The sequence below is a fragment of the Tachyglossus aculeatus genome, chromosome 10 (assembly GCF_015852505.1).
Source record: "Tachyglossus aculeatus isolate mTacAcu1 chromosome 10, mTacAcu1.pri, whole genome shotgun sequence".
In the NCBI taxonomy this organism is placed as follows: Eukaryota; Metazoa; Chordata; class Mammalia; order Monotremata; family Tachyglossidae; genus Tachyglossus; species Tachyglossus aculeatus.
Genome location: NC_052075.1, coordinates 35393167 through 35413060, shown reverse-complemented (window position 1 = coordinate 35413060; position 19894 = coordinate 35393167). Strand labels below are relative to the sequence as shown.

General features: G+C 47.0%; 1 protein-coding gene across 1 annotated transcript in view; it reads right to left on the bottom strand.

The window, feature by feature from the left end:
• TES (testin LIM domain protein) overlaps positions 1-19492 on the bottom strand; it is a 42216-nt gene extending 22724 nt beyond the window's left edge. The window contains exon 1 of the mRNA XM_038753188.1: positions 19398-19492. Within this exon, the coding sequence (XP_038609116.1) occupies positions 19398-19424 (27 nt within the window). The 5' untranslated portion in view covers positions 19425-19492. The remainder of the gene's footprint in view (positions 1-19397) is intronic.
• Positions 19493-19894: the final 402 nt, after the last annotated feature.

Genomic DNA, 19894 nt, shown 5'->3' with positions numbered 1-19894 from the left:
CCAGATCCTACTGGCCAGAAAGAACCTGCTTGCCCAGGCTCTGCTCCTCCATTTAAGCCAGGGGAAACAGGAAAGACAACTGTCCTGCTCAAGGCAATGGAGACACCATCTTTGCTTTTCAAAGAGGGACTGCTACTGCTTGTGGCCCTGGCCTGCTAGGTGACCTTGGTCAAGTCACTTAACCACTCAGGGCCTCATTCTCTTATTCTCCTCATCTGTAGAATGGTGTCAGGATACTCTGTGAGCTCCATTTGGGACAGGGACTGTATCCAATCTCATAACTTTGTATTTAACCCAGTGCTCAGCACACAGTAAGAGCTTAAGAAACACTATAATTGGGGCAGACACTCCAGAATGGGTGTGGAAATTCTCACATGGAGATCAGTCCCATAATTCCAGTCACACCACTCCCTCAGTCATCTGGGCATTCAGGTCTTTTTTATCTTTTGATTTCCTTTACACACTTGCATTTATTTCTACTCCTGTGTTCTGTTAGTTTTTGCAGCTTGTCTTCCCCAGTGGATTGTAAGCTCTCTGGGGGAAGAAATCACATAATACATTTCCATCCGTGCCCCAGGCATCCAGTTCAGAGCCCTGTCCATAACAGGCACTCAAAAGGGGATGATCTTGCAAAACAGACCCAATTCCTCTGGAAGATTACTCCGAGCTGTGAAAGAATCTCTATTCTCAGGATTCAGTCGTTGCAACTGCTCAGAGATGAAGATGATGTCGGATTTGCTTAGGTAGAGCTGGAAATTATTTCCAAAAGAGGAGGTACAGTGACTCAGGGTGCTTCTCCTCCAGCCATTTTTGTTCCCTGCGGCCGCTTGGGATCTCATGAACCCAAGAGGGAGCTCTAGATTCGCCTTCCCTGCTCAGTCAGGACCTCCAACTCCAAAGGGAAATCAGACCCATCCTTAGATGGTTATTCTCTAGGGTATTTATTTAATTAAAAAAAAAAGTGAAGTGATATTTCTCAAGCGGAGATGTATTCTCTGGCCTGGTAAGGCACCCAGGGTTGTAACCCTTCAAAATGATGCAATATTTCGTTTCTTTTCTAAATGGACAGGAAGTGGGAAATAATTATAGCCCAAGCCTAGAAGTCAGAGGACCTTTACATTCACTCGTTCAATCATATTTATTGTGTGCTTACTGTTTGCAAAGCACTGTACTAAGCACTTGGGTGAGTACAGTATGACAATAAACACTTTCCCTGCCCACAGGCTAGGGGGAGAGAACCTGGGTTCTAATCCCAGCCCCAAGATTTATATGCTCTATGACCTTGGGCAAGTCACTTCACTTCTCTGTGCCTCAGTGTCCTAATCTGTAAAATGGGGATTGAGACTGGGAGCCCCATGGGGGACAGGGACTGTGTCCAACCTGATTAGCTTGTATCTACCCTAGCCCTTGGTACAGTGCCAGGCATAGAGCAAGTGCTTAACATATATCATGAAAACATTGTAGTATTTATTCATGGCTAACTGTGCTAGCACTTAGGGTGGATCCAATACAAGCCAATGTGACATAGTCCCTGCCCTGCATGGGGCTCACAATCTAAGGGGGAGAGAGAATATGCCTAAAATCCCCATTTGACAGATGAAGAAAGTAAGGCCAAGAGAGGTTAAGTGACTTGTCCAAGGTCACACAGCAGGCAAGTAGTCAATCTGGGATTGGAAGGAACCTAGGCTTCCTGACCCCCAGGTCCTTCTACTATGCCACACTGAAGCAGAATCAACCTTTCAGAGGACGTAGGATAAAATATTGCATGTCAACAAAGCCAAGACCAAGCACGGCAATCCCAGGAAACATCTGGTATTGCAAACATACCCAAGGCTGATGTAAAACAATACTGTATGGAAAGAATTATGCTGTCTCCGGCTGAGCTCATCTATCTTTGCTGCAGACTCTCCTACAGCAAAGGATCAGAAGTGGTTATACCATGAGTGCTTCCAGCACGGACCTCATCATCCTGGAATGAGGGGACCTTCAAGGTAGACATTCTGAGTTCTGGAAGAATTTTCAACCGAATCCTGCTGCGGCTGCTTCTAGGAAATCTTGGTGTTTAAGAACAAGGTAAGGGAGGGCTTACCCCTCTCAGGGTCACTCCTGGAGAGTTTCTAGTACTCTACCAGTCTCGGCTACGGGAGGAAGAGTCAAGTAGAGGCCTATCCATCCCATTGCTAGCTTGGGCACTGGCTAGCGAGTGGAGCAATCTGCTACAAGTCAAAACTCACCCGTGCTGGGCAGCAGTGGCATGGGAGAGAGTCGAGGGCAGAGAGTCAGGTTTACTGCATGGAAGGAGGCAATGGTAAACCACTTTCATATTTATACCAAGAAAACTAACTCTATCAGAATGATTGCAGATGGAGACTGGGGCGTTCCGGGAGAGATGCGTCCGTGGTGTCGCTATGGGTCGGAAATGACTCAACGGCATAAGACAAGACAAGGGAGGGCTTGGTCAATGAGGCAAAAACCCGGTAAAGCCCTCCTTCGACAATGTAACATGGCAGACTACTGCTGGGAGACCACAGCAGCAAAATGATTCTCCTGGTAGATAACAACTGTTAGAGGGGTGGCTTAGAGACTGTGAAAACCTGGAGGCTAATGGGCCGATCCCAAGCATCTAAGACAGTACTCTGAACAAAGTAAGCACTCCAATACAATTGAGCAACTAGAAAACAGACATTTGGCTATTGCAATGGTACAGCAAAGACAAAAGTGTTGATTCTGCATGAGTCTTCAGTCACACACACGTCAGCTAGTAGATTAAAAATTCCTTTGTTAAGCATTTACTATATGCCAAGCACTGGGGTAAATTCAACATTATCAGATTGGACATAGTCCCTGTCCTACATGGGGCTCACAGTCTATCAATAAAGCAACCATATTTACTGAGCACTTACTGTGTGCAGAGCACTGTACTAAGAGCCTGGGAGAGTAAACACATTCCAGCTCTTAGAACAGTGCTTTGCATATAGTAAGCACTTAACAAATGCCATCATCATTATTAGTATTCCCTGCCCAAGATGAGCTGACAGTCTAGAGGGAGAGACAGACAATAGAGTAAATAAACTATAGTTATGTATACAAGTGCTGTGGGGCTGAAGTAGGGGTGAATAGAGGATGCAAATCCAATTGCAAGGGCAATGCAGAAGAGAAGAGGAAATGAGGGCTTAATAAGGGAAGGCCTCTTTGATTTCTCTCACCTCCCCATGGCCCCAGAGGCAAGCCAAAGCTTGGGAGGGGGAGGAGGAGGGGGAGAGAGAGAGAGACTGTGTGTGTCTATAGAGGAGGAGGACCACTGGAGACACTGTGTCTCTCAGGAGAAGGGCTTGAAATTGGATGTGTGTGCATGTCTCTAAGGAAGAAGGGGTGGGGGTGTGCGCACGTGCATCAGGGAAGGAGAACTCCTATGTCATAGGAAAGCTAGATGTTAAAAGGCCCCATTTTCTCAGCTAAAGATACTGACACTAGGCATACTGCACCTGGAGCCTGATTAAAAGCACAGCTCCAAAATGCCTTTCCCCCAATAAGCCCTCATGTCCTCTTCTCCCACTCTTTTCTGTGTCATCCTTGCACTTGCACCCTTTATTCACCCCCTCTCAGCTTCACAGCACTTATACACTTATCCAAAATTTATTTATACTTATGTCTCTGTCCCCTTGTAATGTCATTGAGGGCAGGGAACGTGTTTACCAACTCTGTTATACTATACTATCCCAAGCACTTAAAACCCTGTACTGCACACAGTAAGTACTCAATAAATACGACTGATTGCTTTAGACCTGGGACCCTCTGCACTGGAAGCAGATTCCAGGTGTGCAGGTCTAGACTTTTGCAGAGTGCAGAGAGTACACAGCAGGCAGGGAGAGGAGCTTCATTCCTTCAGGACCCAAAGACCGCTGGTGGGTCACTTCTCTTCCCTGTAAGCTCCTTATGGGAATATGTCTACCAATTCTGTTATGCTGTACTGTCAATACACGCTCAATACGATTGATTAGTTGAGCATGACACAGGGCAGCCAGTGTGAGGGGTTTGCTGATGCCATCTGAGAAGTAAGTTGTCAACTCCCTGACACATGAGTCTCTCCAGACACTCAATAAACCTCCCGATCTCCATCCAAGACAGCTTCCCATTGAACACCACTGGCTGGTGGTGCCCCCCTCTCAGATTAATCCAATCATATTTTCTGAGTGTTTACTGGGTGGAGAGCACTGAACTAACCGCTTGGGAGAGTAGAACAATAAGCAGACACATTCCCTGCCCACAATGAGTCTTATGGTCTAGAGCGGGAGACAGACAATATAAATTGCAGATATGGACATCAGTGCTCGGGGGCTGAGAGGGAGGATGAATAAAGAGAGCAAGTCAGGGTGATGCAGAAGTGAGTGAGAGATCGGTGATACAGAAGTGAGTGGGAGACCGAGGAAAGGAGGGCTTAGTCAGGGAAGGCCTCTTGGAGGAGATGTGCCTTCAATAAGGCTTTGAAGGGCTGGGGATCACTAACTGTCAGTCGGGTTTGACAATTGGGTTCCTGAATTGGAAATACCCCCTGGAATGAGTGGCTAATCAGGCATCATCCAGTCTGTAGATCCCCATCATCTGGAACCCATCCCAAGGAACCAATTTCACTTTGATTTCACTTAGAAAAGCAGCTGCTGGACCTACCCTAGTTGCTCTGTGATTCCCAGAAAGTGTTTCAGTTTCGGGGCCAGTCCAATGCTCTCTCCAGGCCCAGGGGTCAAAATTTGACATCCCCAAAGAGCCCTCAAAGTGGAGTCTTTAAGGTCCATTCAGTCAGGGGCCCCAGGGAACAGTGACAGAGAAGTAAATTAGCCACCGTTTCCCTCCCCCCATTAAAGATGGGGAAAGCCAGATGGAGGGGTGAAAATTATTTCTTCATTACTGAGGCCTCACTGTAGTGACTTCATATAAACCACCCAGGGATGCTGCGATGAGGTAAGATTTCAGAGACTGGTCTAATTTAACCCATTAAGTGCACATCTTGGAGATTTCTCATGGCCCTCACATTCCAAGTTGGGTCCGGTAGAGACCAGAGGATCTAGACTGACTCAAGGGAATGAGCTTATCTCCAGCAAGGGGTGTCATACCACACGGGACCATGGAAGCAGACCAGACCACACAGTGGCTGCCCTCCAGGGGCTTACAACACTCAAGAGCCCATGTACAGTGCTGTGCACATACTAAGCGCTCAATAAATGACTGAATGACAAGCTCCCCTTCCCAAAATGCAGAGAGTGTGTCTGTAAGCAAATTGTGGGCAGGAATGCATCTGCTAACTTTGCTATATTGTATTCTTCCAAGCACTCAGTACAGTGTTCTGCACATAGTAAGCACTCAGTAAATACAACTGATTATTTCTGACCACCTGTACATCTGTCACTGGGCTCTTCAGCAGAAAGCTGTTTTCTTTTCATAAGGATTCTACATCCTGATTCCAAGAGAACAGACCCAAAGCCAAAAGCGGAGAAGAGAACCTGTGTTGGTTGTGAAAACCTGTGGTGAGCTGAGAATACCACACATACACTTAATGGAGAAAACAGCCCTGATTCATTCACTCACTCACTACATCGCTGGAGGTAGGAATCGGGGAGGGAGCGAGGGGGGCCCACGGGGCCAGGACTTCCTGAAGTTTCCAGAGTGCAAACCATGTAACCAAATTCAAATGATTTAGCAGGAATCCAGGTAGGGTTTGGGAAACCGAAACCCAGACCATTTCTAGTTTCGGCCACCACAGTAAGGGTGGAATGCAAAACCCAGAGCCGTGTCCCAGACTCTCCTTAGGGAAGAGGCGTGAGAGGCAGGAGTTCCTTTCGGGCTGGAATAAAAAGTTCCTTGCTTCTGTTATCCAGGCTTCATTCATTCAGAATTTACCGGGCACAGCATAGAGAAGACACAATCCCCACCCTCTTGGATCAGGAGGGAATTGGCAGAAATGAAAGTCCTTTGAAAGAGCGAAACAAAATGCCTCTTCCCCGCTGAACTCTAGGTGAACTGGAGTGATCCACCTTTGGATGGGTTGGGCCGCTTCACCTGCGTCAGCTAGAACCGATTATTAAGCATTTAGTGTGTGCACCACAACCAATAAATGGAATTTATTGAGCATTTACTGTGTGCAGAGCACTATATTCAGTGCTTGGGAGGGTACAATATGAGTGGGTAGACATTCCCTGTCCATAATGAGCCTACAGTCTAGAGGGGAGGCCAACAAAATAAATGATGGGTAGGGGAATTGGGAGAGTACGAGGATATGAACATAAGTGTGCTGGTGTCAGGAAATGCCCTGCAAACCCAAGCGAAAGCTGGAGGATGGCATTGCCTAGCAACCTTGGTATTTTTGGAGAAGTCCCTCAGATCTGCAAGGACCGTAGGTGTGAATGCTTGGGTCACAGCATATCTGCTGTGTCAGTAAACTGCTACAAATAGATGGAAAAATCAGACTACAGGGATTCCCCAGGCATCACTGGCATGAGGCAATTGATGGGGTCGGTAGGATTTTTAAGCCAAACCCATGCAACAGAACCTAAGGCTGTATCCTGGCCTAGTGGAAACAGCACAGGGTGGGGGAGCTAGGAGACCTGGGTTTTAATCCCAGCTCCACCACTTACCTGCCGGGTGACTTTGGGCAACTTAATTCCTCCATGCCTCTGTTCTCCCTCTCACTTAGACTGATGAGAGTACCACAGAAGACAGGGTCTGTGTCAGATCTGATTGATGACAATTATTAGTATACTTGTTAAGTGGTTACTATATGCCAAGGACTGTGCTAAGCGCTGGTGTAGAGACACGATAATCAGATTGGACACGGTCATTTTCCCATCTGGGGCTCAGTATGAGTGACACAGAGTAAGCACTTGATTGAAAAATTTCACCAAGGACAAAGAAAACAAAAAAAGAAAAAAAAAAGACAACATCACTGATAGTAATAATAATTATGGTATTTGTTAAGCACTTAATATATGCCAAGCACTGTTCTAAGTGCTGGGGTGGATACAAGGTACCCAGGATGTCCCACGTGGGGCTCACAGTCTTAATCACTATTTTACAGATGAGGTAACTGAGGCACAGAGAAGTTAAGTGACTTGCCCAAAATCACACAGCTGACAAGTAGCAGGGGTGGGATTAGAATCCACGCCCTCAGACTCCCAAGCTCGTGCTCTTTCCATTAATCCATGCTGCTTCGTTAATGCTTTCCCTTTAAACCAGATCAGTCTGATGCCCAGACATCTGGGAGCTGGCTGTGTTTTACTGAACTCCCCTGCCACCGACCCGACAAGCAGAAGGTACCAGAGGCCCCCTCTCAACCTCGCAGGGAGGCCACCGGGACAAAATGAGATCGTCACTTCAACACCAGGCAGACCAAGATGCTCCAGTCCTATAAGGTGAGAAGCAGTTTGGGGACTCTTCAAATGAGACCCTTCATTGCCAGGGGAGGCACATTGCGCTGATGTCGGAATCCAACCTCACTCCCGTACAGACGGCATATCTGGGACTCCAGGATGAAGAAAATAACTTCTCAGCTGCCATCCTAGGAAGCCAAACTCTTTCACTGTGTTTGTCCCAACCCTGCTTGAAAAGCAGAGAGGCCTAGTGGACAGGGCATGGGCCTGGGAATCAGAGGTGGTTTTAATTCCACCTCTGCCACATGTCTGCTGTGTGACCTTGGGCAAGTCACTTCACTTCTTTGTGCCTCAGTTACCTCATCTGCAAAATGGGGATTAAGACTGTGAGCCCCAGGTGGGACAACCTGATTACCTTGAATCTAGCCAAGTGCTTAGAATAGTGCTTGGCACATAGTAAGTGCATAAATACCATAATTATTATTATTATGACACCAACTGTTAAATTGTACTTTCCCAAGCGGTTTGTACAATGCTCTGCACACAGTAAGACCTCAATATCATTAATGATGACAGCAACTCTGTTACACTATACTCTCAAGTGCCTTAGTATAGTGCTCTGCACACAGTAAGTGCTCAATAAATATGAGCAATGGATTGAAACCACGCCACTAGTGCTGGGGACAAGAGAAGCAGTGATAGGGCAGAAGGGAGTCCTTGTCACAACCAAGTCTGAGGAGGTGGTTATAGGTAGTAAGCCAACACAGAGCAGGTAAGTGTATTACAACTCCCCAAATTTAAATGCCAATTTCCCAAAGGGACTCATGTCTAAAGTGCAGAGACTTTTTGCAACGTTGCAGCTCTGGGGACTTTCCCCTTCTCATGTGACACACCATCATTCCACCTTCAGAGGCCAAGACACACAATGAGCTCTGAATCCTTACAGAAAAACCACACAACACTCCTTCCTCAGAATAAATGTCTAGTTAAAGTAAACCTCTGTTTGCTTTCCTCAGCCCCCTGTCCCAGGGTATTGAATGATGTGAAGACTAGTCCAAAAAGACTAGCAGAAAGGAAGAATACTATTAACACGAGGAGTCTAGGCAGTAAGCTCATTCTCTAGACTGTAAGTAGACTAAACATTGTGGACAGGGTATGTGTTTATTTTTGTATTGTGTACTCTCCTCAGTGCTTAGTACAGTGCCCTGCACATAGTAAGCACTCAATAGAATAATAATAATAATGATAATAATAATAATGGTATTGGTTAAGCGCTTACTATGTGCCAGGAACTGTTCTAAGAGCTGAGATGGAAACAAGCAAATCAGGTTGCACACAATCCCTGTCCCACATGGGGCTCACAGTCTTAATCCCCATTTTATAGATGAGATAACAAGCACAGAGAAGTGAAGTGACTTCCCCAAGGTCACACAGCAGGCAAGTGGTGGAGCTGGGAATTAGAACCCAGGTCCTGCTGACTCCCAAGCCCATGCTCTGTCCACTAGGCCATGCAATATGATTGATACTCTGGGTTTTCTGGGGTTCCTACGGTCATCTCCTTTTCCTGCACTGGATGACTGCATGGCCCTTTGATGAACTATCTGGACAGAGTCGTTCATGCATGTTGTGGCCAGATGTTACCATTGCTGGAGGGGTTTCTGCCTCTACTCTGGTCTTTCATAGTTATCATGAATAGAGTCTTTGGGAGAATGTGTACAATTCCTCTTTCAGCCTTAGCCGGCATTTTCAGTGCCTCCCTATGAAAAGGGAATCTTCACAAGCATTTGACTAAAAGGTCACAAAGGGCCAGTGAAGATGGAAAATGCGAAGTACGTTTCCAAAAATGCACTGGGATAGGATTTTCCCTCCCAAACCATGCTGGTCCAGGGGAGTATTTATTCACTGCCAGGGTAACCCAGCCTCAGAAAGCTAAGCATTTCCCTGAGAGAAATTCTGTGGGCCAGCCATGCGAGGAGGTGACTTCGAGCAGCAGCAATCAAATCGGACCTGGCAAATCTCATCAGCCTGGCACAAATTGCTAAACAAACAAGAAGTCTGAGAGAACCAGTGTGGCCTATTAGAAAAAGCCCAGGCCCGGGAGTCAGAGGACCTGGGTACTAATCCTAACTCCTCCACCTGTCAGCTATATGACCTTGGGCAAATCACTTAACTTCTCTGTGCCTCTGTAATCTCATTTGTAAAATGCGATTAAGACTGAGTCCCATGTGGGATATGGATTGTGTTCAAACCGATTATCTTGTATCTATCTCAATCCTTGTTTGGTGCCTGGCACTTAGTACGCAGTAACAAATACCATTTAAAAACCAAAACAACCCTCATGTTCTGGGGTCTCGTTCCTTCATCCCAAAGAAAACTGAGATTTCACACTTTACTTGGGTGTGGGTTTAGATAGGGGCCCAGACTGAGCCCCTTCCTTCCTCTCTCCCTCATCCCCCTCTCCATCCCCCCCCATCTTACCTCCTTCCCTTCCCCACAGCACCTGTATATATGTATATATGTTTGTACATATTTATTACTCTACTTATTTATTTATTTATTTTACTGGTACATATCTATTCCATTTATTTTATTTTGTTAGTATGTTTGGTTTTGTTCTCTGTCTCCCCCTTTTAGACTGTGAGCCCACTGTTGGGTAGGGACTGTCTCTATATGTTGCCAATTTATACTTCCCAAGCGCTTAGTACAGTGCTCTGCACATAGTAAGCGCTCAATAAATACGATTGATGATGGTGATAGAAGCACACCTTTAGGAAACATTTTCAGACCTTCACAAGGAAGTGCGCCTGTAATTGCGGATCTTCCAAATAAAAGAGTCTTTCACTTTTTCATTTTGCTCCTCAGAAATTCTTATAGGGCCTTCCTTTTTTTAACGGTCTTGTCCTCCCTTAAAAATGTTTTTCCTCCTTTTCCAATAGGATTGGACTCCCTTCCCAACTCTCTCTCTCCCTTCTGTGTCTCCTATGCACTTGGAGCTGTACTCGCTAAGCATTCACTATTCACTCCACCCTCAGCCCCACACTACTTACATATATATCCATAATTTATTTTAATGTCTGTCTCCCTCTCTAGACTGTAAGCTCCTTGCGGGCAGGGAATGAATCTACCACTCCACTGTACTCTCCCTAGCACTTAGTACAATGATCTGCATTTCATAAACATTCAATACTACTGATAGACAGGACTGCAAATTTGGGAGGGAAATAGTCTCTGAACAACAGAAAATTTATAAGTCCAGAGAATTGTTAGTATGTTTGGTTTTGTTCTCTGTTTCCCCATTTTAGACTGTGAACCCACTGTTGGGTAGGGACTGTTTCTATATGTTGCCAACTTGTACTTCCCAAGCGCTTAGTACAGTGCTCTGCACACAGTAAGTGCTCAATAAATACAATTGATTGATTGATTTCTCTTTACCCAATAGGTGGCTATTTTCAACCCATTCTCTCCTCTCATTTACCATTAACAGGGAAGAACTGGAGAAGCTTAGGTGCCTTGGGATGCAAGTAGCAGCTTTTCAAGCTGCTTGTGATAAGAATTATACATGACAAGAGGTGCTGCTTCCCTCCCACCCTTGTCAGGGGAGACCTCAGAGGTAAATTTGCAAGTGTAAGGGATCACGGGAAGCGGGGATGAGGAGGGGACCTGGGTGAAGCTGATATCACTGTGGATCTGTTCTCTGAAGGAAAGTTATTATGGGATTTTATACGGCTCTTTTTGGATGTACCCCCTCTCTATCAAATCTCCCCATTGAGTCAAGATGCCTACCATATTTTGACTCCAATATTGCATTCTTCACGAGGTACAGGGCTCTCCCTAAAGGACTGTCCAATGCTACACATGACCACCTAATGCTGAATACAGGGTGAGAGATGGAGAAGTGACTAAGGGTAACCCCGATCAGAGGAAGCCAGAGTGGTAACTTACCTAACTGAGAAGTAGCCCATCTGCAAACGGGCTTAGCGGCTCAGGAGCCGGGTTGCAGATGGCCTCTTGGAAGGCTCTATCCACCATAGGAGAAATCAAACTTTGTCTCTGAAGGTGTGGGATTCCTGAGAAGGGACCCCCCTCCCCTCATTTACATGCTATTCCTATTTATTCCAGCAGTATAGCCTAATGGATAGACCATGGGCCCGGGAGTCAAAAGGACCCGGGTTCTAATCCCAGCTCCTGAACTTGCCCAAGGTCACACAGCAGACAAGTCACTTCACTTCTCTGTACCTCAGTTATTCCCCATCTGTAAAATGGGGATTAAGCCTGTGAGCCCAATGTGGGACAGGGACTGTGTCCAACCCAATTACCTTTGATCTACCCCAGTGCTTAGTACAACATCTGGCACATAATAAGCGGTTAACAAATACAATTATTATTATTTCCTACTTCTTGCTAATCCTAAACTCGCTGATAGTCTTCCAGCTCTGCCGCCAACAAAGGAGATGTCCTATCGGGAAGTAGCATGGTTTAGTGGAAAGGTCACGGGCATGGGAGTGGAAAGGTCACGGGCGTGGGAGTCAAAAGGACCTGTGTTCTAATACCCGTTCTGTCACTTCCCTACTGTGTGCCCTTGGGCAAGTCTCTTCAATTCTCTGTGTCTGATTCATCCTCTGTAAAATGGGGATTCAATGCCTGTTCTCCCTTCTACTTAGATGGTGGGCCCCATGTAGGACAGGGATCAGGTCTGATCCAATTGTCTTGCAACCACCTCAGCCCCTAGTAAGTGCTTAACAAGTATCATTATTTTTCACCGACATCAACGTGATGCTCTCAACTCAGCACTGGAGAGGAAACTCTTACTCAGAGCAATTTCCCTTCCTGGGTTATGCCAGAGGGGCAGGCGATGTCACCCCGGGTCCTCCTGATTCATTCTGGGGCTGGGAAGAGGTTCATTGGTGGGTCAGGATGACAGACCAATTTCCATCAGTAAAGGAATCAGTAAATTCTTTCCAATTTGGCATAAAACCAGAGGCTGGTTAGTGCCTTTGCCCAGCAGGCTCATGAGTCATCAAAGCCTAAAGGGACACATTCCAGATTGATGAGGATTGTAATTTACAGACCACTCAGACGACTAATGCCTCCAGAAATGCCACAGCTTAGTGTCTCCTCCCTCATCCACTCCACTAGGCACAGCGGCAGGAGAGTGGGCAGCTAAGGTTTAGGAAAATCCTTCAGGGATCCCTTTAGAGGGTTTTCTTCCTGGGAATGCATTCATCCAGGATCTAATGCAGCCAACAGACTCTTGCTAGATTTGAAAAAGAGAAGAGAGCTCAACAGGGGAGGGTGTTGAGGGGGGAATAAGTGGAAGGGGCTTTCCTGGTCATGTGGGAAGAGCTTAACTTGTCTGGGGTCAGAATAGCCTGAAAATTCAGGGTGCTTTACAGGCTGGAACCAAGCAGATTTGTCCCACTGTGGTGGAATGAAAAGCAGGGTTTATCCAGCCCAATCCAAATTGTGGGCTCGTGGATAAATTCTCCTCTCAGAGGGTTGGGCCTGTGGAGAAATGACTTGCGGCCCCAGGGGCACCTGTGTGCCTGGCAGTCTCGGGAGGCTGGTGACAGCGGAAGCTGGAGATTGGGTCTTGGCTGGCTCCCAGCGACCCACCCATCTGGTCCGGTGACTACAGCTCTAGAGGAACAACCGCCTCCAAGGCATTGGCACTACCACGGGGCTGATCTGCTCTCACTGGATATGCTGCTGCCTGCCCTGGATTATTCAGGCCGCTTGAAGGACTCCAAAGGCACTCCCGCTAACCCTTATAGCATCATCACAAGACAGAAGGACTACAAGGAATTGTTCCCTAATCAATCAACTGTATTTACTGAGGGCTTACTGTGTGCAAAGCACTGTCCTAAGCACTTGGGAGAGTGAGACTATCTAGGGGTACAGTCTCTTCCCTCTGAGCAAGCAGACACTTTCTCTCCTTACAGCCAGGAACCATCTCTCAGAAAAAGGATCAAGAAAGCTTCGGATGAGAAGAACTGGCATAACAAAACAAACCAATCTACTTAGGGGAGGGGAGGAGCATCACATTTCCCCTTTCCTGGAGGGGATGATTGGTCATATCCACCAACCACTCTGTGAAGATGGGGTGGGGATGCGAGACCAATAAGATGGTGGGCAAAGGAATAATTAAGAGGCTCACATCTGTGGCTAATTCTTTATGAGATCATGGAGATTTTCCCATTATTATGGGGGCCAGAAAAGAAACAAAATATTATAAAATGCAACATCAAGTTCCATTTACAAAGACACAGCTGGGGAAATCTGAAAACTTGGGCCAAGATTCAAGTTGGCCCCATTCTGATGAAATCAACAACGAAAGGGACCAGACAAGGGTCTGGCAACAAGTAGGATGAAGAGAAAAAATGGGGTTAGGCATCACAGATAAACTGCCCTTACCTCTCCATACAAACAGCTACCCTGCTGGTTCAATCTCTCATCCTATCCCGACTGGAATACTGCAACAGCCTCCTCTCTGATCTCCCATCCTCCTGTCTCTCCCCACTTCCGTCTATACTTCACGCTGCTGCCTGGATCATCTTTGTGCAGAAACGCTCTGGGCATGTTACTCCCCTCCTCAAAAATCTCCAGTGGCTACCAGTCAACCTACACATCAGGCAAAAACTCCTCACTCTCGGCTTCCAGGTTCTCCATCACCTCGCCCCCTCCTACCTCACCTCCCTTCTTTCCTCCTACAGCCCAGCCTGCACCCTCTGCTCCTCTGCAGCTAACCTCCTCACTGTGCCTCACTCTCGCCTGTCCCACCGCCAACCCCCGGCCCACATCCTCCCCCTGGCCTAGAATGCCCTCCCTCCGGACATCCGCCAAGCTAGCTCTCTTCCCCCCTTCAAAGCCCTGCTGAGAGCTCACCTTCTCCAGGAGGCCTTCCCAGACTGAGCCCCCTCCTTCCTCTACCCCTCCCTATCCCCCCACCCTACCTCCTTCCCCTCCCCACAGCAGTATATGTTTGTACAGATTTATTACTCTATTTTACTTGTACATATTTACTATTCTATTTATTTTATTTTGTTAATATGTTTTGTTGTCTGTCTCCCCCTTCTAGACTGTGAGCCCGTTGTTGGGTTGGGACTCTATATGTTGCCAACTTGTACTTCCCAAGCGGTTAGTACAGTGCTCTGCAAACAGTAAACGCTCAATAAATACGATTCAATGAATGAATGAATGTAGCAGAAAGCAAGATTCCATATTGACCTCCCGAGCCCATGGGTTTGCCTTGGTAACGGCACACACTGTGGCACAGACAAACATAGAGAGTGTTCAAAGGAACTAATGACTTACTCAGATGGGATTTCTGTTTGGTAAAGATTTGCACTATGTTTGCAAACGGACAGCTCCCAAAATTCTACAGATGGTACACTTTTCCAAAGAGAAAGCTAAAGGAGTTTTAAATAATAATAATGGTATTTTTAAATAATATGTGACAAGCACTGTGCTAAGTTTTGTAGTCAATACAATGTAGTCTGATAATAACAAATAGTAGTAATACCAGTGGTACTTGTTAAAAGAAATTTCTCCCATTCCTACAATACTATTAAGTGCTTAGTACAGTGCTCTGCACACAGTAAGCGCTCAATAAATACGACAATGAATGAATTTACCCCCCCCCCGCCCATGGATTGATTGGCTTTTCAAACCGATGTTGGTACTCTCCTCCCAAGAACTGTCCCTGACCAATCTCTCATTTCCCCCACCCAAAATTGTGTCAACTATGCATTTAGCTGTGTACCTCTTAAGGACTTTACTCTTTGCAACACTTATGTACTTATCCTTATACTCTACTAATTTCCCTATCTTCATTTTAAAGTCTGTCTCCTGCAGTAGGCTATAAACTCCTTGTGGGCAGAGACATACCTACCAACTCTATTGTATTGTACTTTCCCAAACTCTTAGTACAGTGCTCTGCTTAAAGCACTGAATAACTACCACTGATTAACTTTTTAGCAAATAGGTGGGCTGTTAATCTATTCTCAGAGCCAGCTGCGATGCCACAAGAATCGGGGGCATGTCTGCTAGCATGCAGTTTCAATTTCTGAAAAATATACAAGAATGAAGAGTTCTTTCCTAGAGCACTCATTTCAGTGACTTGCAAAAACTTTCCTTCACACCAGATCCTTATCAGCAGGAAGGAAGACACGCATTTTTATCAAGAAGCCTTTAACAACACTTCAACCTAAGCACAGAAACCGGGAAATCAGTTTTCGACCTGATCGATGGTATTTATTGTGTGCGCTTGTAGGTGCAGAGCACTGTTCTAAGCGTTCGGGAGAGGACAATTGGAGAGAATTAGGAGACACGTTCCCCGCCCATAATGAGCTGATGCAGTTGAGCCCATAATAACAATAACTGCAGCATTTGTTAAGCGATATGTGCCAGACACTGTACGATGCACTGGGGTGGATACAAGTAAATCGAGTTGGATGCAGTCCCTGTCCCACGTGGGGCTTACATAGACGACCCCTCCCCATTAATCAATCGTATTTATTGAGTTCTTACTGTGTGCAGAGCACTGTACTAAGCGCTTGGGAAGTACAAGTTGGCAACATATAGAGACGGTCCCTACCCAACAGTGGGCTAGAATAGTAAATACGTACAAGTAAAATAGAGTAATAAATCTGTACATACATATATACAGGTGCTGTATACAGACCATTAAGGATGGTCTGGAAAAAAAGAAATCCAGCTAGGGCATTCAACAGCTTCTCGGACTTCACCTCCTTGGGTGGTAGTTAGAAGACGCATTTTCCTGAAGATTCGCATTGGGGAAACGATTTGGTCGTTTCCACTGGCCAGCCTTTTCATTAATTCACTCAATCGTATTTATGAAGCGCTTACTGTGTGCAAATCACTGTACTAAGCGCTTGGGAGAATATACTATAACATTAAACATATTCCTTGTCCACAACGAGCTCAGTCTGGTGGGAGCCCTTTTCAGAGGGTCGGCCCGCATCTTGGATTCTAATCCCGGCCCTGCCATTTCCCCGCTGTGTGACCTTGGGCCCGTCACTTCACTTCTCCGGGCCTCAGTTCCCTCATCTGGAAAATGGGGATTGAGACTGTGAGCCCCAGTTGGGACAGGGACTGTCTCTATATGTTGCCAATTTGTACTTCCCAAGCGCTTAGTACAGTGCTCTGCACGTAGTAAGCGCTCAATAAATACGATTGATGATGACAGGGACTGTAACCGATCTAATCACCTTGAATCTACCCCAGCGCTTAGAAGAGTGCTTGCCACATAGTAAGCGCTTAACAAATACCATAATGATCATTATCAGCGCTTAGAACAGTGTTTGGCACACAGTAAGTGCTTAAATACCATAATGATTATTATCAGGGCTTAAAGCAGTGCTTGGCACATAGTAAGCACTTAAATATAATGATTATTATCAGCACTTAGAACAGTGCTTGGAATATAATAAGCGCTTAAATACCATAATGATTATTATTATTATTCTCCTCTCTGGGAAGGTGGATTCCAGCCCCCGGAGAGAAGGGAATCTGGGAAGGTGAGGGCAGAGGATGAGCTGTAGGACCCCCCCGCTGACCCACCAAGATTTAGGAAGCATCAGGGACACAAGAAGCATGACACGTTCACCTCCTTCGGCAGGAGGGAGTCAGAGGCCATGGGTTCTAATTCCAACTCCACCACCTGTCTGCTGTGTGACCTTGCGCAAGTCACTTCGCTTCTCTGTGCCTCAGTTCCCTCATCTGTCAAATGGGGATGAAGATTGTGAGCCCCACGTGGAACAACCTGATTACCTTGTACCTCCCCCAGTGCTTGGCACATAGTAAGCGCTTAACAAATACCATCATTATTATCAAGAGAAGCAGCGTGGCTCAGTGGAAAAGAGCCCGGGCTTTGGAGTCAGAGGTCAGGGGTTCAAATCCATTATTATTATTATTCTCTGTGCCTCAATTACCTCATCTGTAAAATGGGGGTTAAGACTGTGAGCCCCACGTGGGACAACCTGATCACCTTGTAACCTCCTCAGCGCTTAGAACAGCGCTTTGCACATAGTAAGCGCTTAACAAATGCCATTATTATTATTATTCTCTGTGCCTCAATTACCTCATCTGTAAAGTGGGGATTAAGACTGTGAGCCCCACGTGGGACAACCTGATGACCTTGTAACCTCCCCAGCGCTTGGCACATAGTAAGCGCTTAACAAATGCCATTATTATTATTATTATTCTCTGTGCCTCAATTACCTCACTTGTAAAGTGGGGATTAAGACTGTGAGCCCCACTTGGGACAAACTGATCACCTTGTAACCTCCCCAGAGCTTAGAACAGCGCTAGGCACATAGTAAACGCTTAACAAATGCCATTATTATTATTATTCTCTGTGCCTCAATTACCTCATCTGTAAAGTGGGGATTAAGACTGTGAGCCCCACGTGGGGCAACCTGATCACCCTGTAACCTCCCCAGCGCTTAGCACATAGTAGGCGCTTAATAAATGCCATCATTATTATTCAGTATTCTGAGTCCATCTTGTACTAACTTGTACAAGTCTTCTTGTATTTATTGAGCGCTCACTGTGCGCAGAGCTCTGTACTAAGCGCTTGGGAAGTACAATTTGGCAACATATAGAGACGGGGGGCGATGCCAGCTTGTCCGCGGGGAGCCGGGGTCATTCATTCACTCAGTCGTATTTATTGAGCGCTCACTGTGCGCAGAGCACTGTACTAAGCGCTTGGGAAGTACAATTTGGTAATATATAGAGACGGGGAGCGATGCCACCTTGTCCGCGGGGAGCCGGAGTCATTCATTCATTCAGTCCTATTTATTGAGCGCTCATTGAGCGCAGAGCACTGTACTAAGCGCTTGGGAAGTACAATTTGGCAACATATAGCAGCGTGGCTCAGTGGAAAGAGCTCGGGCTTTGGAGTCAGCGGTCAGGGGTTCAAATCCCGGCTCCGCCTATTGTCAGCTGTGTGACTTTGGGCAAGTCACTTCACTTCTCTGGGCCTCAGTTACCTCATCTGTAAAATGGGGATTGACTGTGAGCCCCCCGTGGGACAACCTGATCACCTTGTAACCTCCCCAGCGCTTAGAACAGTGCTTTGCACATAGTAAGCGCTTAATAAGTGCCATCATCATCAGCATCATATAGAGACGGGGGGGCGATGCCAGCTTGTCCGCGGGGAGCCGGGGTCATTCCTTCATTCAGGCCTATTTATTGAGCGCTCACTGTGCGCAGAGCACTGTACTAAGCGCTTGGGAAGTACAATTTGGCAACATATAGAGACGGGGGGTGATGCCAGCTTGCCCGCGGGGAGGCAGGGTCATTCATTCACTCAGTCCTATTTATTGAGCGCTCACTGTGCGCAGAGCACTGTATTAAGCGCTTGGGAAGTACAATTTGGCAACATATAGAGACGGGGGGGGGGTGATGCCAGCTTGCCCGCGGGGAGGCAGGGTCATTCATTCACTCAGTCCTATTTATTGAGCGCTCACTGCGCGCAGAGCACTGTACTAAGCGCTTGGGAAGTACAATTTGGCAACATATAGAGGGGTGACTTTTACACTGTGAGCCCACTGTTGGGTAGGGACCGTCTCTATACGTTGCCAGCTTGTACTTCCCAAGCGCTTAGTACAGCGCTGTGCACACAGTAAGCGCTCAATAAATACGATGGATGATGATGATTGAGCGCTCACTGTGCGCAGAGCTTGGGAAGTACAATTTGGCAACAGATAGAGACGGGGGGGGGGGGGGCGGGGAGCCGGGGTCATTCCTTCAATCAGTCCTATTTATTGAGCGCTCACTGAGTGCAGAGCACTGTACTAAGCGCTTGGGAAGTACAATTTGGCAACATCTAGAGACGGTCCCGACCCAACAGTGGGCTGACAGGGTAGAAGGGGGTCCCAGTCCTCGGGGCTCCTCCTCCCCTGCCCGGTGGGGCTCGTTACCTGGAGGAGGGTGGCATCCAAGCCTCCTGCAGGCAGATGCCCACCCAAGTCGTGCCCACCTCTCTCTTTCTCTCTCTCTCTCTCTCTCTCTCACCTTTTTGACTTTGCTCTCCAGGTCCATGGCCCTGCAAGTCCTGGTTTCCAGTCCGGCCCCCTCTGCTCCCCGCAGCGCTTCGCCCACAGTGCGCGCACCAACCTCCCCCTTTGCAAACTTCCACGGCCGCAGGAGGGAGGGCGGACCGAAGAGGGAACAAAGGGGACGGGGCGGCCAATGGCGGCCGAGCGGCGCGGAGGGCCAGCCAATCGCAGCGCGCCCCGAACACCTCCCCCCCCCCTCCCGCCCCCCTCCGAGGCCCAGGTGCGGGCGGGGCTGTGCTCCGGAGCGCCCCCTCCCGGGCCTCCAGGACCCTGATGATGATGATGGCATTTGTTAATAATAATAATCATCATCATCATCATCATCAATCGTATTTACTGAGCGCTTACTATGTGCAGAGCATTGTACTAAGCGCTTGGGAAGTACAAATTGGCAACACACAGAGACAGTCCCCAATCAATCAATCAATCAATCGTATTTATTGAGCGCTTACT